Source organism: Otolemur garnettii, unplaced genomic scaffold (assembly GCF_000181295.1).
Source record: "Otolemur garnettii isolate 467f Iridium unplaced genomic scaffold, OtoGar3 scaffold00108, whole genome shotgun sequence".
NCBI lineage: Eukaryota > Metazoa > Chordata > Mammalia > Primates > Galagidae > Otolemur > Otolemur garnettii.
The window spans coordinates 3877667-3901001 of record NW_003852503.1 but is presented as its reverse complement, the minus strand read 5'-3'; the positions used below and the strand labels follow the sequence as shown (position 1 = coordinate 3901001).

Sequence of the window (23335 nt, the reverse complement as noted above, 5' to 3'; positions counted from 1 at the left end):
AGCCGGGGCCCAGCTGGACCAGCAGGGTCAGCTCTTTGATGACACCACAGTGCAGAGGAGGGACGGCACTTTGCATGAATCGCCCCTGAAAGGTAGACATTCTTATCCAGACTTCACAGGTGAACAAACTGGAAGCCCAGAGACCTGCCTGCCTGAGGTCACTGCCCTGTAGGTGGCCAAATCAGGATTTGAACCCTGGTCTGTCTGTCTTCAAAACATGCTCTTTCTAGTACATGCTGCTATTTGTTGCTGCTGTATTGCATAAAGCCCAGGGGACACCATTCATACTGTCATCATATAAATGGTACCTGGGGCTTGAACAATTCAGCAGCCAGCTGTCCCAGGATCAGAAGCATGATCTTGTTAACTAGGCAGCTATTGCAAAGAAGGTACAAGGAGGGCCTAACCTGGAGGGGTCTGAAAGGGAAGGACAGATTTAAGAGACATTCAGGGGACAGATTCAACTGAACGGGCAATAAAGTGGGGGCAGAGTTAAAAGAGGAAGGGAGTTGAGGCTGTGCCTGATGTTTCTAGCTGAGGCAGCTGGAAGAATAGTGACACACTTACTGGGTTAGGCTGTCCCGGAGAAGGGGAAAGGGGACTGTTGGGCGGAGAGAACCAACATCAGAATGATACTTGTCCCACCTCCGCATTTGGCCTGGGTTGGAGGATGGGCTTGACTCAAAGAACATCTGGACTGGTGTTTTAATTTCGTGCTTATGTCCTTAAAGTCAAGCACAGAAGCCAAGCCTGCATCATTCTTAGCTCTTGTGCCTTCAGCTCTTGTCCACTCGCCAGTGTTGACTGCCTCTAATCCCCAGTGATGGGACTTGGCGGCTCAGCCCAGGCAGAGTGCGTCCCTGCTCTTTAAAGAGGACACCTCTTTCCCCACACCCCACACCCTTAAAGGGCCTGCCCACAGGTTGGCGCATTATTTCCCTTATTCCCCCACGCTCCGTAACAACCTGGCACCAAAGTTGGGTCTTTCCTGGCACTTGGACTCCATGTGGTGTGAGCTGGTCCCACTCGCAGCCACAGTAACTGCACAGTTCCCCAGTCTCCCTTCTCCCTCCAACAACTCTACCTGAGACCTGGGCCCTCCTCTGCAGGCCCATCCCCAACCCAGCCTCACTCCCAGCCTGCCCTTGCTTCCTGGCCCAGGTGGATGAACAGGCTGTAGGTCCATAGAAAGTTTCTTTTAGCTGAGCCATGAATGGGTGCCTGTCTGTAAACCAGGACATTGGACTTGTCACTCCTGCTGAACAAAGTAAGGGGCACTCATTGAGCTACATCACCCATAGTAAGTGCCTTATCCACGAGGTGTTTCTTTATCTCGGGGTGACAGCTCCTTCTATTCATTGACGGCTGTGCCCTGATCTTCAGCTATAGTTATTTACATCCTCACATATCACTGTGTATGCAAGGATTTGCACACACACACACGCACACATATATACACACATATACAGGTACATTTTTAATGTGAAGGCCCAGTGATAAGAAAGTAATCTATGAGGAATCCGTTGTTTACAATGCAGTATCACAACTCCCAGAGGATAGAGGGTTGGTGCAACTCCCACTGATGTTCTTACTCCTTCTCTGGGGGTAAGATGATGTGAAAAGATGGCATTGGCCACAGTGAGGACCCCAAGGCATTGAGACGTCTTCAATCCACAGACCTTCAGCCAGCTTCTAGGTATCAGGCATTCGGCTAGGTGCAGCGTGGAGTTCAAACACAAGGCAGGCACATCCTCGCTGTCTGGGAACACACAGCCCTCTGGAGAGAGACCACACTCATGAAAAGTAATGGCAGCAGGGGGGCTGTCATGAAGCCGTGCACACTTGGAGTAATGGGAGATTGGTCTTGGTCCTGCTTTGCCACTTGGCTATACCAGATGGCTGCTTGCTCTGTTCTTGACCCTTATTTCCCCTGGTGTGTGGGGACACTGGGAATCCACTCCTATTGGAAGCAGGGACCCTTCCTGGGACATTTATAAGAGGATCAGGGTCTCCCTGAGAACCTCTTCTACCCCAGGAACCACTCCCAGCCTTTCTCCCACTTTACAAAGGTCACAGCCAGCCAGGCAGTGTGGCTGGGGGACCTGAGTGAACCAGGTGTACATTCTTAGGGCTGGAGATGGGCAGCAAAAGTCAGGTGACCTTTAATCCCCTCCAATCCTAAAATTTGTTAATGTTATGAAATACTTCTCCAGTAAAATGTCCCCATCACTTGACTGGGGATTCATAATACACGTTTCTCTGAGTAGGTGTAGAGTAGCATCTAAACTGTGGAATCCTACTGGGAGTCGCTCACGGGCTTTGGAGGGGAAAAAACTGTCCCGTGGCAGACATGTTTGGAAATTTCACGGTTAAACAAAATTAAACAAGCTGTTTCAGCCTTTAATACGCTTATATGCTTTATACAACTCAAAAAGGCCAATATAATATGCAATGTTTTCCTACCTTAATTTCTAACCTTATGAGAACACGGAGCCTTATTTTTGTAAAACTTCTGCTGACATCTGGAAAGCTAATGTCTTAAGGAGCACACTTTGAGAAATACTAGTGCAGGAGATTTCGTTGTATATACGTTGGTGATATTTCCCTATTCTTTTAGAAAATTGCCTTCAACAGCAGCAGGAGAGTCTGAGTTCAGGCATAAGAAAGAATTTCCCACCTGGAAGGACGCTTAAAGAGTAGAACCCTGGAGCGTCCAGGGAAATTGCAGTAAAAGAGCCCCTCTTTCCTGTCCTTTGACAAGCTATCCCACAAGTCATTATAAATAGAAGGAATTAGCAAGGAAGCTTCAGGAATCTTCTTATCTTAAGACGCCTTTGTAAGTAGGCTATAATTGAGGGATAAGAAGTTAGGAATTAAGAGGCAGGAAGACATACTGGCTGACTTTTTGATAAACTACCTCTAAGTGTGTATAATTAACTCATTTACTCTTAACTCTGCCCATAACATGCATTTGAAGGAAACACTCTCCTAACTTAGGTTCCCAGGGCAAGTGGAACTAAAGTAGAGGGCCAGAGGCTTCCTAATATCTCACGTCAGTAACCATCCTGTTTGCCACATGGGATGCTAAGCCTTTGCATACAGCTTGCTTTTCCTTGACAGCCTATAAGGTTGCCAGTGTTCCTGCATCTATTTTACAAAATGAGCAGCCAAAGGCCAAGGTCACCCAGCCGGGATGGCACAGAACCTGGGTTTGAACATCGAAGCCCTTATCTGCTATATCCTCCTGACTGCACATGGGAGTCTGTGGACATCCAAGACGTGGGGGCTTTCTTGAAATGGGCCTCCATCTGGCTCTGTGTGGGGGAAGAGTTGGAGGTGGGGTGATGTGTCATCCATGTTGATAAGGAAGCCAGGGAAAAGAGGATGTTCTCTAGTCTCCACCAGCCATGGCCAGTGAGGCCCCTGGGGTTTCCGGCAGCAGCCTGGCTGTGCGCCCCCGTCCTCTCAGCCTTGCCAAGTGCATCTCTTCCCATTAGCCATCTGCCCCGCGTTCCTGCTGGTAGCCCCCAGCTCATGGGCAAGAGAGAAAGGAGATAATGTCAGCTCTGGAATCAATACATTCTCTGGCATGCCCCTGTTTCCCTGATGGGAATGTGGCAGCATCCAAAATACACTACATTCTCATCCAACTCCACTCTGTCAGGGGCTGGTGGCGCCAAGGGGGCTTTGTGACTCCAGTCTGTGAGCCGAAGCTGAGGCTGGGCTCTGGGTGTGTGAGCTCAGGCTTCAGTGGAGGCCGGAGACGTTAGCAAGGGTGTAAGACAAGTGCCAGTGGCCTGGAGCAGTTAAGTCTTCAGAAAAGGAGTCCACCCGAAGGAAAGCAATGCTTCTGCCTGACCAGAGAGTAAAGCCCAAGGCACGTGCTATCAGGCTGAGTGGCTGATGGGTTGGTTTGGGGTCTGTAAGTACTATGTGCCTGGGGACACTGAGCTGTGTGCAAGGCGCTTGGAACAAATGTGTGATGACTGTGACTTCAGTGTGAGAAGATGGCCTTGCCCGCAAATTTCAAGACACTTTTCCAGGAATGGGTATCAGCGAGGTGAATAACCCACCTGCCTTGTATCCCTGTAACTGGCCCTGGTGTAGCTCACACCTGCAGGCTAACACTTGGCCTTGGCCAGGCAGTTGGGTGAGGATTGGATGAAGTTTGTTGGGAGAACTCTCTTGAATTTCTAAATGTCACTATCCCAGATGGGTTTTTCTGATTGCCTCGTCTAAAATGAGAGCCTCCAACTCCCACCCCTTGTAGGTGACAGTCTGTATCCTTATTGTCCCTCCCACTAACTAGTGAGGGCCTTGAGAGCGGCAGGTGCATCTCCCTTATTCATGTTCTCTGTGCCTAGACCAGTGTCCAGCACATGGTAAACACTTGCATACTTGTTAAATGAATGAAAAAAAAATTATAAAGGAGGGCACAACCCTACCTTCAGACCTTCAGGTTAAGAGTTATAGAAAGTAAACTTGATCTTGGCACTTCTCTGCTGGCAGTCCCTGTGGGTCCCATCGCCCACAGGACAAAGCACAGGCTCCCTAGCCTGGTGTCCATGCCCTCATGGTCCCACCCCTCCTGTCTAGCTTCATTTCTCACCATTCCTTCCCTACGTACTCTGTGCACCCACCCACACTTTGGGTGCATAAGACTCAGGGACCTGCCAAAAGTGCAGACTCCTGGGGCTCAGCTCCCCAGATTCATATTCAAGTAGTGGTATTTGGGGTGCTGGAATCTTCATTTTTTAACAAGTCCCTGGGTGATCCTGATGGTAGAATCACAGTTTAAGGAATGATGCTTTCTGAAAAGTATACCACTGACAGCTTTGTATGCATGGTGATTTTCAGCTACAATACCCTTTGCCCACCCACATTTTCCTCCTAGAAAATACCTGTACGTCCTTTCAGACACACCTCAAGCATCACTCTCTCCATGGATGCAGTCCTGCCTCCACAGGGCACATGGGTTTGTTCTCTCCATCCAGGGCATTTTGGATGTACTTTGCTTACAGATCATTCTGCTTATTTTTCTTTTTTTCTCCCCTACCTGACTGATACTATTAGATCTCAGAAGAAAAAAAAAAAAACATTCTTATCTCTGGAGCCCTGGTTCCCAGCAGAGTGTGTTTATATCTTAGACTAGAATGAGGTACCTAGATACCTAGACCTGCTCTAATGCCATCCCTCCCTCCCTTCATCTCTTCTTAACCATATTCTCTGTTTCTGACTGCCGAAGGAGTTCTCGCTCCAGAGAATGGACAGCCTCATGGACGATCGTGTCAACATCCTTGGATTTTCCATTTTCAACCAATCCCATGCTTTCTTTCAAGAGTTTGCCCAGAGCCTCAACCAGTCTTGGCAGGAGAACTGCGACCATGTCCCCTTCACCGGGCCTGCGGTAAGTACCCACTTGGGCTTCTCCCTGCTCCCCTCTGTGGCCCAACCTCTGGGTAACAAGCCCTCTTGGAATCCAGCTGCATCCTCCCTGCTCTAGTGCCACAAAAAGAGATGTGTAGAAGTGCTGGGATGTGGTTACAAGGAATAAGGTTTGGGAAGCAGTGCAGTGAGCTCTAGAGCAACAAATCTGGGCAGGGAGTTGTGTGGAGGCATGAGCTGTCATTTGGCGATGTCTGCAAGTCTCCTGTGGCCAGACTTCTGATATTGCTATTGCCAAGAACTTCCCGAGGGAGCCATCCAGGGGTCTTATGTTGGAAGGGGCTCTCTGATCTGCTCTCTCATTGTTCAGATGAGGAAACCAAAGCCCAGGCTGGAATGAGGTGAGGGGTGGGGACGGGTAAAACACCAAGCCTGCTGCCCAGTGAAACCAGGTTCCCAGACCCTGGCCCTTCCCCACTTCCTACCTGGGACACTTCCTGCGTGGGAGCCTCCCTCAGAGGCTTCCTCCTAAACCCCCTTCCTTGTGCTTCCTTTCTGTGCTTCCTTCCCCCGTGAGTGTGAGATGGAAGCCAACCTCCCCTGGCCATTCTCTTGTGGGCTGGATGTTCTTCCTCTGTGTGGCCGGTGAAGTGCACCTGCTCATGTCCATGTGTTCAAAAGACCAGGATTGTGTGTCTTTCTGTGCCCTGTCCTAATCCTGTTACATACTGTGTTTCATTTTTTCAAAGCCCATGAGACAGGCCATGGGATGCTCAGAACAAGTAACAATGTCTCCATCTTGCAAACGGTAAAACTAAGTCCCAGAAAGGCCAAGTAAATAGCCCAGCATCCACAACTAGTGAGTGGAGGAACCAGGATGGAACCCAGGCCACGTGGCTGTCTATATTACCTACTGTGCCATTTTTCCCCTCTCTAGGACTTTCCCCTCTCTAGGACCATCATTTCCTTGCCCTGCTGGACTGTACTTGGACCTGGAAAAATGAATACATACGTGCTACATAAAGACACTTTAGTCAATGACAGACCACCTATACGTGAGGGTGGCCCCCAAAATTGTAATACTGTGTATAGTGTTTTCACTCTACCTTTTCTGTGTTACAGTCACCTATAGTCTTGAGCACAGGGACATGCTATGAGGGTGTATAGGCTAGGAGCAAATAGGCTGTACCATACATCCTAGGTGTATAGTAGGCTACACCACCAGGACAGTGAAGGGTGCTCTTGAGGGTGTGGGTTTGTGTAACTGCCCCCTGTGATGGTCACACAGTGGCAGTTCTGTCAGTTCTAACAATGCATTTCTCTGAACTTCTTCCCTTCATTAAACAATGCATGGCTGTCGTCAATAGCTATTTGCAGAATGAGCGAGTGAGTGACTGAGGCAGGTCTAATAATGAATTGGAGATTAAAATGGAAAAGAATTAGGCATAGGAGATGGCAGTGGAATCAGGTACCTTTCTGGAATGGGAAGCTGTCCAGTGGGCTTTTCAAATAGGAGAGATGCCTGTCTTTGATAAGACATGCCCAGAGGCAAAGATGTGTCTAGACATCTCCACACAGAGACATCTAATTAGAAGTTGGCCAGTGTGGTGTTCCAGGGTGGGCCTTCTGCAGGCAGGGCAGGGACAAAGTGACCTTCCACAACCCTCTGTTCCTTTACTGTTATCTAGCCTGGTAGAAATCTTAGGAAATAATGGGTAGTTAAGGGGGTCAGAGCTCATAGAAAACTCAGGAAGCTTTGATCTAGGAAATTGAACAGAGGAAGAGGGTTTGAGGATGGAGTTCTATGGAAGGTTAATGCAGCACATCCCAGTAAGTGATTTTAGCCCCATTAGATGGCTTTAGGGACAGTGAAGATGTCCTCAGGCACAGTGTCACATGCAAAATCAGACTCATCCCTTCAGCAGCAATATAAGCCCTGTTCTCTTAGCCGAGTCTGCAATTCTTACCATCATCATGCCAGTGTTTTTTATAGGTGTTGACCCACCTGAAAGGGTCAGGGCAGACTATCAGGAAAGGAAAAAAAATCTGCCTCCAACCCAAACCTTACCTCACTTGCTATATTGCTTAGTGAGATAAAAGGTCCCAGGCTCTATTGCCAGTTTCTCTCTGAAGGCTTCAGCCCTTGAATTAATGCCCACATTGGCCATGGAAAGGCCCTTGGTACTTAGTAGGATCCTTTCTGGGACCCAACTGAAGGGCCAGGGAGTGCCTTTTGGATAGCTACAGGCCAGCTCTGGCTGTGATCAGACATGCTAAAAAGACCCCTGGCCTTGGAGGCAGTGGCCTGGATTCCAATACTGGCCTGGCCATTTTCTTGCCGTGTAATGTTAGGTAACCCCTTCTGGGCCTCAGATTCTTTATCTGCAAATCTGGGTCATTATTCTTGATCATCTTAGAGGACTGTTGTGAGGCTGAAATGGGACAGGATCCCATCTTCAGTTGACAGTTATTCATTGAGTAAATTAATGTAACCACCTATATGCTGGAAGCTGAGATAAGGATTAGTAAATATACCAGTTAGCTTTTGCTACACAAATGCTATGTAATAACAAATTGCAAGAGCTCATTAGCATATATCAATATAACATGTATTTATCTAGCTCATACATCTGAGGGTCAGCTAGGGAGAGCTCATCTAAGCTGGCCCAGCTGGGTGGCTCTGCTGGTGTCTGACCTGGACTGGCCCATTGGGGCAGCTTTGCTGTACACACCTCTCACCTGTCCCTGGACAGCAGGCCAGCCTGGCATATTCTCACAATGACTGCAGAAGGGTGGTGAAGCAAAGGAAAATACAGTTTAAAAGATAGACGCCCACTCTCCGTGTCTCCTTCCCGGGCACAGAAGCAGCACCTGTGACTATCAAGGGGACTGTTCTATGCTTGAGGGCTGCAGGGATCTCAAGAGTGCTGACCTCAGGGGACCTGAGCATTACACTCACTCCCTGAGAATGTTTGGGGGATGTTCTGTGAGTGAGAGTGTTCCCTGAGGCACCCTCTGTGCTGGGGTGGAGAACCACAGTGAGGACGGACTTAGCTGCCCCCACTCAGGGCTGCTGGGGACGGTGTGCAGAGAATCACCAGTAGCCTCCGGCCTGGAGCTGGACCTGTGTGCCCACGGGTGCTGCTTCCCCTGCAGCCAGCTTTCTCTCCACAAAGCCCCTTTGGCATCCTTGTTGTTTTTTGCTGAGGAGAGTGGGGTGCTCATCCTGTTAGATTTCACATCAGGACAGAGCTGCTCCAGCCCTTCCCAGGATAGTGCCTCATCTTGACTCTGGGGGAACTTGTAAAGGTCAAGAGTGGCCCTTCACCCCTTCTTGACAAGCACGGAAACTGAGGCACAGCAGAGCTAGGTGGTGCACCCAGGGTCTCCCGAGGTCAGCATTCTGCGGCAGCCTGGACTGGAGCCTCCACCTGCTTCTCAGCACTGGAAACTTCCAGCATCATCTCTGTGGCCTCCTGTTGGGGGTGGGGAGAGGTGTTACAGACACCCTCTCCTCAGAGTGTGGGAAGGAGGCTCACCGCAGTGACAGACCTTCTCGAGGCTTCTCACTTTAGCGATTACCTTTTGAAAAGCGGTGTCTCTGCTTGTCTCTTTGGGGGGCCGAGAAATTCTCAGCACCAACAGCCCAGCTCTTCCACGTACTGGGGAGCTGGAGAGTGAGGGGGAGTCAGTTCCGGGAAAACACAGCCTGTTTTGTCTCTGCCACTGAGCTTTCTACAAAGGCTGCAACCAGTTCCTGCCTCGGTGGGGACGCTGTCTCTTTCCCTCTCCTCCCCTTCGCTCCCCTCTTCTCTTCTTCCCAGAACATCTGTTCCCTGTCTCTTCCCCCCACTACACACACACACTTAGGGTTCCCTGTTCTTTCTCCATCCTTGGCATTTTCTTTGCTTTTTTCCTCCCAACCTGTGTCCAAGCCTCTCCCTCTCTTTCTCACCTTCCCCGTCAGACCTTCAGTATTCCAGGCGGAGCTTTCTAGAAAGGGAGCCCAGCTCTAATGGCAGCACAGAGAGGAAGTCGCTGAATGGAGAGGTAACCACAAAAGAAGCTCAGTCTGCCTCGTGGGCCTTACCTGCCAGGTGGCCGACCGCAGGCACAAACTGAGATAGTGCCAGCACAGGGGAGAGTGTCATGAACGGAGACACATACCCGCAGTTTCATGTGCCATTCCCATTAATCACATCGCAAAGAACAAAAATCGTGGAAAATCATTAAAATTACAGATGGCTAGATTAAGTAATTAGAATTTAGGCTCAAACAGATGTTTGTAATTAAGTGTTTATTTCATTGAATAAAATCCAGATTGTAAGAACTATTCCATGAGATTTAAATGGTTCCTGTCCTGGTATTATGTTGGGTGGGGGTAAAGTTTAAGCTAGAGAAGTTCAGTGACCAATGGGTATTCAAAAGCACCCCAGAACCCAGTCACCCTGGGCTTGGGGAAAGATGAGGGTTACAGGTGTGTGTTTAGAAGATATCCCTATTTTTATTTCAGGAGAGGGGGAAGGAACTCAGCCACCACGCTCTGAGTCAGACTTGATTCATCTTAATTTATACAGAGTCTTTCATTTCCCTAAACAATTTGCAAACAGCTCAAAAGAAAATAACAATGAAGAACCAAATGAAAATATAAAAACAAGAGAATCGAGGGTTCATTGCCAAGCAACATTTTGGTGCCAAGAAAGAAGAGAGGATTTTAAATGAGGATTGAGCCATTTGGGGGATTTAATATTTAGAAGAGACGGGGACAGGAGAAGCAGGACAAAACCAAGAGGTGCACGTACACAGATGGGGAGCGGAGGCCACAGAAAGACAGAGAGGAAAAGGAAATGGACCAGCAGGGACTCCTCCCTCCCCAAGAGGGCCCAGAAGTGGAGATTTGGACAGCGGGCTTTTGTAACAGAAGCCACTTTCCCCCGACTGCGGTCCCAAATGCTTTCCAGAGCTAAATGAGTAAATAGTAGCAGAGAGAAACCAATTAGGAGAGCAAAAAAGATGCTTGGGGATGGGGATCTGAAACGAGATGGAAAAATTGATGAGGCAGAGAGATGACAGGCTCACACACTAATGGAGGTGGAATTGGGTAAGGGGAGGAGATTGGTGACTGGAGGAGACAGAGGGTGTGAGGGATGGGAGGCGAGTTCTCAGGAAAGTAGTTTGGAGGGTCCAGGTGAGAGGCCTGGGCAGATTGCCAGGGGCCTGTTTGTGGATGGAAGATGCTGAGGAGACTGTCCTGGGAAGGTGTTTGGGTCTTAGGAGGTGTCAGGTGGGGCCAGTCCAGGCTGAACCATAGAGAGGATCTAGGCAGCCTGAGCCCACTGGGGATGCGGGACGCGTGTCCCTGCCCTGGAGGCCACAACTCATAGGAGGAGAGGAAATCAGAACCTTGAGGACTTCTCCCCGCTGCCACCATCAGTATTCCTCGCTGGGTTCTTATTAAAGCACTAGAAGAATCTTGAAGGCCCTGAAGTTAAGGATGCCAAAGAACATTGCGAGCAGACACACGCGGATCTCTCGGCATCTAGATCTTGCGCTAATAAGAGCGTATCAGCCAAGAAAACCGCATCCCAGACGGAGTGGGAACAGCAACAAGCATGTGGCAGGAACAAGCTCGAGGCCTGGTGGGAGGGTGTGAGAAACGGCGTGGCGGGCTCCATCTACAAGTCTGCCATATGGGGGTCCCCCAGGGACGAGCACATGGCTCACGGGAGGAAGGGCCCTGCAGAAAGCAGGTGAGACCCAGGCCTGCAGTCGGGGGAAAGTGGCTTCTGTTATGAAAGCCCACTGTCCGTGTCTCCCCTGAAAAGAAAGGGACACCCCAGACCCTCAACACCAGTTAGGGTGCTCTTGGCTTGCAGCAACAGAAACGCTGAATTTAGATGTCTTATGCAAAAAAAAAAAAAAAAACCTGTTACCATGTAGCTTAGCAAGACTCAGCAAGATGTGTCTGGACACCCAAGTCTTCTCTCTCTCTGCTTTGTTGCCTGTGGTATCAACTTTGTGCTCAGGCCGGAGCCAGATGGCTGCAGTGCTTCCAAGCATCACAACCAGACACAGACATGTCCAGAGGAGGAAGAAGGAAACTCCTGTCGCTCTTTGGAGACAGGAAGCTTTCCTGAGAAGCAGATCCTCATGCATTGATCTTGCCCAGTGCTGAATCCTATATTGATGGCGGATGGGAAGCCTCTTGGGCCACTCAGGCTCACCTGGGACCTGGGGCTGGGTCAGCCTCCTCTGAGTTCCTAGTAGCTTGAGGGAGAAGTAGATGCCTAAATGAAATGGGAGGAAGAATGGGAGAATGGGTGGTAGGTAGGCTACTGATGGTTAGGGATACCCCAGGCCCTCAATACCAGTTAACCAAGAAGGGGCTAATATTAGGGCAACCAGTCCAGTCTGCAGGCACACTGGGCATTATACAAGCTGGCCCACCACCCCTCCTGCCCCTGGCCTAAGAGTCCAGTGCTCCTCTCTGCTGTTGGGTAACAATATTTTGAAAGATTGTTCTCCCTAGTCCTGGGAGACTAGGGACAGGAATAAGCCTGTTAGAGCAGCAGTTCTCAACCTTCCTAATGCCATGAACCTTTAATACAGTTAAAAGGGGTCACGACCCACAGGTTGAGAACCGCTGCTGTTAGAGCAAAGACAAACCCGGCCTCTCAAGGGGAGCCTTGTTGGGCTATGAGATGGGATGGCGATGCTACAGAGAGAGGAAGAAACCAGCCTGGACAAAGGGTTCTGGGTGCCCAGGCCTGGCCTTGTGCTGTCTTCCTTGTGACCTTGGGCAAGAGGAGAACCCCTTGAGCCTCAGTGTCTTCATTCCTAAAATGAGAGCGTCAGACCAGTTGTTTTCTAGACTTCCTTCCTGTTCAAACACTCTGCAGTTTATCTTAGAATGGAAAGAGGAACTGGGAAGCGAGGGTGAAGGAGGCAGAGAAAGTGGTTTACGGTGTTGTTTAAATAGCCAGACTGAAGGAGCAGGAGGCCAATATCAGTCGGGGTACCTGCCTCCCCTTCCGGCAGGTGTTTGTCTAAGCCAGAAAAACAGAGCCTGTAGCATTCATAATTTCCATATGTCCTTTGGCAAGGAAATGTGAGAGGCCCATTAATAAAAGAGCCACATGTGCTCAGGGGAAAGTGAATTATGTGCAAAGGACAAGGACAGGGATAGGCTTGCCGGGGAGCATCCAGCAGGTGAACCTGGAATCAGATAAAGGGGGTACCAAGCAGCACAGGGAAAGATGGTGGATGGAGGGGCTCAGGAGGTGGCTGCTTGGCCCAGCTCAACAGGACTGCGGAGTTTTCCACTGGGCCCCATTATGGGATCGGGGTACCCTTATTTGCTTAGTTTTAAGGTCTCAGTTGGCCATAGGACCAGGGGACAGACAGGAAGAGAGGTAGAAGCAGAGGGGACTCAGTAGCCTGGCCGGATGTCTCTGTGGACAGTCGAGAGGCATTGAGGTCCCTGGTAGCTGTCAGAGGGTAAGGTGGGAAGAAAGAAGAGGAGGAAGAGAGGGAGGCAGGGAGGGAGAGGGAGAAGGAAAGCATACACTGGCCAGGTAGTTTTGCGTTGCAGGTGAACTTGGACTGGAACAAAGAAACTTGATTGGCTGATTTTCTCTGTAATTGCTTTTTAAGAGATTATCTAAAATCAGCTCCCTCGGTTGCTATCACAGGCCTCTTGGTGCAACATACAGTGAAACAGGGCAGGAAATAAGGCCATGTCCAGCACACTTTCTGCCCTTGAGGCTCCCAGTTCTTGTTACTCCCTGGAGCAGGCTCAAGGCCTGCTTCCTGAGCACCTGCTCATGCCTGTCTGGACCTGGGGGTGCGCAGTCCCTGCTGTCAGGAATGCTGATCCCTGGAGCTTATACTTGACATGGTATTCTTGCAGACTTGGGAGGCAGGGAGTGCCTCTTCTCTTGTACAGATATGGGAATTGTTGCTCACTCGGAGAGGTTCAGTAACACATCCATGATCACTCAGCAGCCCAGCAAGGGCCAAGGATCCAGACTTGGGGTTTGGTATTTGTGCCGTCAGCTGCTTTACTCTGCTGCTTACACTGTGTCTGGAGAGCCTAAAAATATCCACAGTGGCATTGCTCCCTCCAGTCTTAGGGGGGCCAGTGTCCCAGGCCCTGGCCAGAAAGGAGACTGTCACAGGGGACAGTGCATTGGCAGCCTTTGGTTGAAAGGGGAGGCTTGGAAGGGGTGATATTGAGCTGCCCATGGTAGAATGTCATAAGTCAGTAGAAAAACTTGCTTTATCACAGTAGATTCTAAGCCACCCAAGACCACTCCTCCCAGGACGCCTCTGCCTGCCCTCCTTGACCTGCCCTCAGGGCTCCGGTACAGTGTTGACTATATCATCACTTACACTCGGTAGCTTTTCCTTGTCAGGGACCTTGTCTACATAAACAACAGACAGTGTGTAGATCACACATTCCCCAAAGACAAGCATCTTCTTTCAGTTCCTACCACCTCCACCCACACACCCCCAGCCTTCCCCTCCCCAAAGGCCACAAACAGCACCTTAACTCATTGGGCAGCTTTCAGCCAACAGTAAATTTAATACAAGTCAAGAAGTATGTCTTGGGGGGCCAACCACTTGTCAGGCCCCATACTAGAGGCTGTTCAGCATTTGGAGATTAAGGTCCTACATGTCCACTACCCTGAGGAGCTTGCAGTTTAACAGAAGGTGAAAATATGGACACACAAATGCACTGACCTCTTCTGTGGCTCTCGGCCTTGCGCGGCATGACGCCTGCCCTCGTGTGTCTGATTTATTGCTGTCTCCTCCGCACCTTCCACCTCCCAGTCTCTGCTGCTGCCGTTGCCCCTTTGGAAAGCTTTTGTCTTTCCCCAGCTTCTCCCCACCCCACATCCAAGAACTCATCTACAGAATCCCTCAGAGCTCCACTCCAGGAGGTACGTTCTTGATCTCCCAGCCAGATATCTCCCTCTTTGGTCTCCGCCTGCCCCCAGACCTCTTATTTTAAATTTCAGAATATTACAGGGTTATAGACATTTTTTGGTTGTACCATTTGCTTCTGTACATTTTAAGTCAATATTATAAATGTGCCCTTCACCCGGAATATACACATTGCCCAAGTTAGGCATGCATTTACCCTGTTCCTTCCCCCACCTGCTTGGTTTTCTTTGAGTTTATTCCCACGTGTATACATAAGTGTTGATTAACTAGTTCCAATTTAGCATTGAGTACATGTGGTGTTTGTTTTTCCATTCTTGGGGTGCTTCACTTAGGAGAATGGTCTTCAAGCCCATCCGAGTTGTTACTAGATACTAGATCATATCTTTGTTATGGCTGAATAGCATCCCATGGTACTCATACCACAATTTGTTAATTCCCTCATGGATTGGTGGGCGCTAAGGTAGTTTCCACATCCTTGAAATTGTGAATTTTGCTGCTATAAACATTTGAGTGCAAATGTTCTGATCCGTAGGTCTATGACTATTTTTTGTGCCAGTATCATGCTGTTGTGGATACCGTGGCCTTGTAATGTAGCTTGAAGTCTGGTAGAGTGATGTCTCCAGATTCGTTCTTATCATGTGTGGTTGCATTGGCTATTCTGCGTCTCTTCTGGTTTCATACGAAGCGTGGAACTATTTTCTCTAGGTCTGTGAAAAATTATAGTGGGAAGTCAGTCTCACTTTACCCTGATGTGTGTCCTGTCTCCTCCCTGCTCCTTCCCCATCCCATCACACTCTATCCTGGAAATAGGATATTAAGTGGTCTTTGAGCTTTGAACTTGCCACATGCTTTATATGTACTCATCAAGTTAAATAATGCAAAGCGGACTGTGACAGCAGGTCTATCTAGGAAAAAACAATATCATGGGGTCCTCCTGGAGGAGGCAGCCTTCAGCCAAGACTCCTAGAATGGGTAAATCTGAGGGGTGTGGCCAGGTCCCTTCCTGCTTCCTGAGATAAGCAGCCCTGCCCCCTTCCTGAGGATTCTTGGGAGCAATGGAAGTTGCTTATTTCCCGGAGCAAACAGAGAAAATGATACATCTCTTTAAAATTATTTGGGACCCAATGGCGTAGCCCGACACTTCAATACCAGAGAAGTCTTTGCCACTGCTGTCTTTGCCTCCCAACTAGTAGCTGAAGTTGAACAGGTACAGAGATGGGAGGTGGGCCAAGCATGATGAAGATTCACCCTTATTTCCCCTTTCTTTGCCTTTCTCCCTCCCTCCTCCATTCCCCTTATTTCCCCCCTCCCCACCCCTCCTTCCTTTGTCTCCACTGCTTCCTCTCTCCTCCACTCCCTCTCCTCTCCCAGCTCTCCTCTGCCCTGCTGTTTGATGCTGTCTATGCCGTGGTGACCGCCGTGCAGGAGCTGAACCGGAGTCAGGAGATCGGTGTGAAGCCCCTGTCCTGCGGCTCTGCCCAGATCTGGCAGCATGGCACCAGCCTCATGAACTACCTGCGCATGGTAAGGAGCGGCTGAGGCCCTGCTCAGCCACACCTACCCGGCCTTGGAGGGACACCCAGTTCAAGGCATAAGAGCCCTCAGCTCTGAGCTAGTAGATCATGGTCCCGCTATGGTAGCCCCAGTCCACTGGATCATGGCTCCCTAATTTGCTCCCTAATCCCTAAAACCACTGAGAATAATCCATGGAATTTTGTTCAGAAGGCCTTTTTGAATTCTATGCTTGCAACCTGGCCCCTTTGTTCAGCAGTGGACCCAGCAAAGCTCCATGGGCAAGAGCAGTGCTGTGGGAGACTGACCCCTCCAGGAATTCCAGGCTTAAGACTTCCAGCAGCCTGGTGCTAGGTTTTCCCAGGGTCCACCTCCCCAGCTTTGCCTCCTCTGAGGGGTGGGGGTGGATCTCTACCCTACGAAGAAGGTGTCTCTTGTCAGAGAACCTGGTGCAGAGGATCTTGGATTTTGCATTTAGAGGCAAATGTAGGCTTGTCCTGACTTCTTGCACTCCTGGGAGTGGGGGAGGCGCTGCCCACAGGGTGTAGGCGTTACTGACAGCCAAGGGCCTGGAGGAGGGTCATGGCTGTGCTTGAATATGGGACATCTTTCTCCTGCAGCCCCAGCCAAGTCTGAATTGTCCCAGAGACATCACATTTGTCACCTCTAGGTGCTGTGGTGGGAGGTGGGCAGGGGAATGGCTCTTGATGGCTTTTCTTGGTGAGCACCTTCAGGACTGCCTGTGTGGAATGCTCGCTTGGAGCTGAGCAGAACACGGGGCCTATTTGATGCTGTAACTCACTCTCTCTTGGACAGGTAGAATTGGAAGGTCTCACCGGCCACATCGAATTCAACAGCAAAGGACAGAGGTCCAACTATGCCTTGAAAATCTTACAGTTCACGAGGAATGGTTTCCGGCAGGTAAGCCCAGCTGTGCTGCCGGGATGGTACAGCCCTACTTTCTGTTCCTTTCTCTGTCCCCAGCATGTTTCTTGGACTCTGCCGTGCTCAGGATGGCTCCCAGTTATCTCCCAGACATCCTATACCCTGTGCAAGGTTCCTGGCCCACGATGGTCTGGCCCTTCCTGCCACCAGATCAACCAGTGCCTATAATCCTTAGCACTTTGGGAGGCTGAGATGGGAGGATGGCTTAAGCCCGGGGTGAGAGACGACACCCCAAGGGGGCAACTGTGCTTTGTGGGGCCAGAAAGGTGGCAAGAGGGTGTCAGGTAAGGAAGGAATTCTCAGGGCTTCTCTGGTCTTATGTAGTCTTCTACCCGCTAAGTCTCACCCTCACCCTGCAACCTCTGTGAGCCACTGGTAAGGCACAGACCGGATCCCAGGTGGGCTGAGGAAGCCCTCCAGCGTTGGAGCGGAAGCAGCTTCGCTCCCGCCAGCTTTTCTCTGACCAGCCCTCAGCCCCCACCCCCTGTGCTAGTCATGCACCTCCTCTCCTGTCTGCTACCTGTCTGTCCCCGTCATCTCAGGGATGCTTTGTCCTTCACAGCTCCTTTCAGCTCCCTACTCTTTTTCTCATTCTTCTCTCCCCTATCCTCTTCCGTCAGAGGGAACAGGGATCTGACAGTCACTCCAGTGTCACTTTGAAGGGCTCCCACCTTCACTGTCACCCTAGTAACCAACTCCCTATCATGCGGCTAGCTTTTCTACAACCTTGGAAAGGGCTGGTAAGTAGGAAGCCAGGCACAAAATACAGCAAGAGTCAGGTACCTTGAAGTGGGTGAACAAGGGAACACACCACTGTTAAGAGTTGCAGAATCACCTTTTCCAGGAGACTGAAGAATCATCATCATTATCATCATAGCAGCTTCCATTTATTTTTTAAAATGTATTTGAGACAGAGTCATGCTCTGTTACCCAGGCTGGAATGCAATGGCATCATCATAGCTCCCAGGAGCCACCAATTCCTGGGCTTAAGCCATCCTCCTGCCTCAGCCTCCCACAGTGCAAGGATTATAGGCATCTTGTAAGCCCTTAACATGGGCCTTCTACCCCATTGAATGTGTCATATATTTTCCCATTTAACCCTACACAATAGGCATTGTTTGTTAATCCTTATTTTACACTTGAGGAAACTGAGGCTCAGAGAGATGGACTGACTTGGCTCTGAATAATGAGTATTGGGAGAACTGTTTTAGACTCCAATACATCTACCATTAATAGTCCACATTCTTAAACATTATAGCAAATTGTGCATCAGAATCTTGAAAAGGCAGATTTTTAGACGCTACCTCACAGGAGTTGGCTGGGTAGGCCTAAGATAGAGCCCAGAAAGAAACAGATGTAGTTATTACTGCATCTGGGTGATTCTGATGCAACCCTGCACCTTGGAGGCCCTGTCACTTGCCTCCTGCTGTTCTGTCCCCACATCTGAGAGGCTCCAGTGAGCCTTTCTTACAAGGCCCAGTGGGGTGCTATCTAGGAGGCCAGTGATTGTGCTGGGCCACAAGACCAGGTCACCCTTTCTGGAAGACAATAGAGTAAAAGGAAGGAGTCCCAGACAGAGAGAGGAAGTGGGTCCAGATTCCGACTCTGTCCACAACTGCTCACAGCCCCGGGCCAGAGCTGTCTGCAAGCAACAGTAATAGCTGTCACTGATCATAATGTCTCAGATGGGGCAGGATCAGGTAGGCAGCCAGAAACCACAGGGCTAGCATATTACAAAGTGGCATATACTATCTGTCAGGCACCATGCTGGGCCGGGGGGAAAGAAAGCAGAGAAAGACTCGACCCCTGTGCTAAGATAGAGCTCACAGTCTGGTGAGGGAGCCTGACATAGAAAATAGTAAGTACCAATTTGGGTTATTATACTCAGATTGTGCCCTTGAGCTCATAATACCCAGAACAAGGGAAGCTGCCAGCCTGTAGGGAAATTGTCAGGCAGACTTTTCCCGGAGCCCCAGTATCCTTGGGGGATATAAAATGAAGAACAACCATTCATTCTTTCATGAACTCTTTGCTGAGTGCTTGTTATATGCCAGGCTCTCTTCTGTGTACAGGTTTGTAAAAATGGAGAAAGTGTGCGTTTGTGAAGCCTGTATTCTAGTAGGAGACAGGCTGTAGGTAAACAAATAGCATATAGAACATAGTGCTGGGAGTGATTGCTCGGAGGGAAAACATTAAACGGGGAAAGGAACAAGGGGATGGGGATGGGAATGGTGGGGGAGTGATTGAGAGGACGTAATGCTTATGCCAAGCCCCGACTCCAGCACACTCCATAAGGGACACCTGTGGTGACAGAGCCAGATAGTCGCCCTGATCCCTCCCTCCACTTGAGTCACAGCTTTTACCTCTTTGCCTTAATTCTGCTTCTCCAGCAGATGCCACTCCGTCTGGCTTATGCCAGCTACAAGGCCACAGGATTGCCTGAGTCATTAAGAAGGCCACTCAAAATGTATTTGAGATAGAGTCTCAATCATCAGCTCCCAGGGCCCATCCTTTAGCCCTGAGGCATCCGAAAATGGGCTGCAGCTTCTTCTCAGAAGTATACATTAGTGGTCCAAGGGCAGGCTTCTCCAATGGAGGTGTGCATCTGAAAGAGAATGACAGGCTGCTTTAACTTAAATTGTACATTCCCAGGCCCCACAGATGAAAATTCTGATTCAGTCCAACTGGCTGCATTCCAGAAATCCGCATGTTTTCAACTAGCAACCAGATAGAAGATTGTAATGTGTGTAGCCCACAGCCTAGTCTTTGAGTCATTGTGCTAGTAGACAAGCCTTAGTGAACCGCAGCCTCTACTCCTAGAATTTTGACGTGGCCTCCCCACATCCCACTCCCATATTTTTGAGCTAATGTTGAATGGAGTCTGCTGCCTCAGTGACCATTAAGAGGATGTTTTTGACCTTCAGCTGCCCTAAGGGACACATGCTCCTGATTGCACTCATGAAGTGGATGGCGATTATTCTCTTTATTACCCATCTTTCTTCAACAAATCTGGTGAGCGTCCTGCCGCTTTCCTGTCTGGTGCAGGTGCCACAAGTACCAAGTGAGAACGGTGCGTGATGTATCCTGGGCACAGATGTGGCTTTGCAGCGCTGGTCCCCAGGTCCCTTCCCAATCACCGCCCAATCTTTTCACTTCTTGCCAGGTGTCCTTCCCATGCTTATTACAGGAGGAAGAAATGGTGTGGGGCATGCTAATTAATTGGGCTTCTCGTCCAGGGTGGGAAGAATGTCCGTATCGGTGCTTTCGCATTCTCCCGGTCCCATCCAAGGTGATGCCGGCAGGGGAGGGGAAGATGACAAGGAATAAAGGAAATCACATCTCTCGAGTGCCTTTCTCATAGCAGGCAGCATGTGGGCAATATGCAAAAATCACTTCCAGTCTTGAGGATGGCCCTTTAAGGTAGATAAATTCACATTTTTCCCAGTAAGAAAAGCGAAACTCAGGGAGAGCAAGGAACTCGGCCCTCATCCTGCTATTAGCAAGGACTTTGAGAGGAGCGGGATTTATGCTCGGGTCTGTCCAACCTGAAGCCCAGGATCTTGGGTTCCCTGCTCCTAGGTGTTCCTCACTTTCCTGGAATCCCTAAACCCCCAAACCAAAACACTTTTAGCCAGGTCTGCTGTTTTGCTACCACCTGCCGCAAGCCAGGACGGACGGCTCTTGTTCCTAAGGACCCGCTAGCCTGAGCTTTCTTTAGTAATGGCGTCCTCTCCTTTGGGTTTGGTTTTCCTCTCTCTTCCTGTCTGGGTGAGTGACTATTAAGAGCTGGGTTTGATTATTTAGAAAGCATCACGCAGGGACTCAGTGGGTTGTAATTGGTAAAATGTCTGAACCAAATACCACACTCTCTGCCGGTGGCTGATTAAAGCATTATTACCATGTTAAAAATAGTCTTTCAGAATTCAGGGTTATTTTTTTACCATTTAAGAAATTACTATTTTGATTCTGTTTGGAGAGGGTTTTCCATCTTGGGACTCTCTGAAGTTTCTACTGGAGACTGTGGTGGGGGAATAGGGTAGGGAGAATATTCACAGGTGTCCTGTAACATTTCTGAACCTGAACATCTCCCAATTATGTATTGATGTATTGATGTGTATAAAAGTGCATGATGTCGGCTTGGCACCTATAGCATAGTGGTTATGGCGTCAGCCACATACACTGAGGCTAGCAGGTTTGAAACCAGCCTGGGCCAGCTAACCAACAATGGAACAATGGCAACTGAAACAAAAAAATAGCTGGCATTGTGGTGGGTTTCTGTAGTCCCAGCTACTTGGGAGGCTGAGGCAAGAGAATCACTTAAGCCCAAGCCTCGTAGCTGTGAGCTGTGATGTCACAGCATTCTACAGAGGGCAGTATAGTGAGACTCTGTCTCAAAAAAAAAAAAAAAGCGCACAATGTTGTATCAGCTCCACCCCCTACATTTTGGCTATACGAGGTCTCCATTCTCCATCCCATATTCTGTCCTCTCATCCCCCAGATGATGTCCTGGACAGCATTAGGAAAAGTGGAGTCTCCCTTCCTGATTTGGAAGGCAGCTGTGCTCACCAGTACACCACCAACGCTTCCTGGTTTGGGAGAAATCCTCTTTGAAAGAGGCTAGGGAAAAAAAGAAGCAGAACATTAGAAGGCCCTTAATTTTTTTCATTTAACTTGGTCTAAAGATCAGAGATTCTGAGCAGCCCCCGAGCGACTTTGTTAGCGCTGTAATAAGATGAGCACAACTTTCATCTAAGGATCGGAAATGGCTTAACAGGCTCTAATTAAGCCTTCGAGGTTTGACATCCCTCGTTAAAGATGCGGGTCTCAGCTCTTTCTATTGGCTAATGGTGTAGCACAATGGGGAGGCCTCAGTTTTCTCTCTGTGAGCCAGGAAGATGGTAACCCCTCAACAATTCGTCTGGCTGAAACCAAGGGCTGCAGAAACTAGATTCGTGTGGCACACCCTGGTGCTGCCTATGATTACACAGAACGCTGGCTCTACTGACATAATCATAATAGCTAACATTTACTGTCGCCTACGTGATGTACTATGCTGAGTGGTGTATGTATGCATTTAAAATTTCTCAGCCTTGCATCAACCCTGCATGAAAGCTATTCTCTCGCCTTGTAGGTGAGGGAGCTGAGACACAGAGATAGTGTTGAATCTGTATTCACACAGCCTCTAAGTGCCAGACTTCAGAGCTGAGCTGGATCTAGCTGCCTTCAACGTCCAAGGTCTTTCCATGATGCAAAGTTGCCACAGTGCACATTGGAGGAGACCTTCAGGCCTCTCAGTGACTCCTCCAACTCAATTCAAGAATATTCTCGTGCCCCTGAGAGAGACGGCCACCCAGACTCTCCCCCAGCATGTCCTGGGCTGGAGAATTCATTGCCTCTCAAATGACACATTCTCAGTTCTGCCAGGCAGTGGGTCACAATCTGCCTTCTAATTCTGCCCCAGAAAGCAACTCAGAATAGTCTGCTTCCTCTTTCTTACTAGCTCTTCAAATATTTAAAAACAGTTTGATTTCATTTCATTCATTCATTCATTCTTTCATTCCGGAATTTAGCGTAACATTTTTGAGCACCTTCCCTGTTGACACAGAGGGGTGGGAATGACAGATAAATGAGTCACAGTCCCTTCAAGTGCTCATGAAGGCAAAATTTGCAGCCAAATGGGACTGTGCAGTACGGAGCTATCATGGCTCTTTATTTTTTCTTCCCTAATGAGGGACCCACAGCTATTGCTAACGTGCTCATACCCTCCAAATCTGTCACCATTAATGCTTTTTGGTTTCTGTTACAACACACGGGCCAATTGGACACCACAACAGCCCAGAGCTGAGAACACCCTGGGAGCATGAGTCTCGTCCAACTGAACACTAACTTTCTATTTGCTGCGTTCACTTGTTTACAGGAATTTGTTTTTCAAATGTTTTATTCATTCTGTTCTCTGGGCCCTGGGATCAATTAATTATTCCACTTGCTTTCTTCCCTAACAGATACACAGGGTTCTTTTCACATGAACTTTTCATAGAAACTAGATGTGAGCCATGCCTTCCTTGGACCACTGATTTATTTCACTCTGTTCCTATGGAGATGGAGAAACTGGCAGGGCCAGCCAGGAAGGGGCCAGTACAAAGCCTTGTGAGTAAGCTGATAACCGTATTTTGTTTTCCAAAATGGATATAACCTCAGCTTTCAAGGAGCTGGTTCTTTGGAATGATTTTAATGCAGTTCTGACCAGAGGCAGAGAGGATGGTTGAGATGGCTCTTCTAAGTCACGTTTGTATACCAAGAACTCAGGGATGCAGCATCCTCTAGAAGGCTCATGGAATCCATCTCCAACCTTCTGAAGTTCCAGCAAGGTCTCCACCCATTGCTGGGAGGTCAGACTGCCTTCCCTTAATCTCCTCCCCGCCATCTTTCGTGACAGAAGCCCACTCAGAGGCAGCTCTGCCTCCCTTACAGGGGGGTCAGGATCCTCCAGCATCGGCAGCAGCTGAACTTGCTTTGCTCATACCCCTGAGCAGGGGGGAGGCAGCCG

At 49.2% G+C, this 23335-nt stretch overlaps 1 protein-coding gene across 1 annotated transcript in view; it reads left to right on the top strand.

Annotated features, from left to right (window-relative positions):
- Positions 1-23335, top strand: part of GRIK4 (glutamate ionotropic receptor kainate type subunit 4) — a 316114-nt gene that overhangs the window by 193070 nt on the left and 99709 nt on the right. The window contains exons 8-10 of the mRNA XM_003796804.2: positions 5246-5407; positions 15703-15855; positions 16660-16764. Of these exons, the coding sequence (XP_003796852.1) occupies positions 5246-5407; positions 15703-15855; positions 16660-16764 (420 nt within the window). The remainder of the gene's footprint in view (positions 1-5245; positions 5408-15702; positions 15856-16659; positions 16765-23335) is intronic.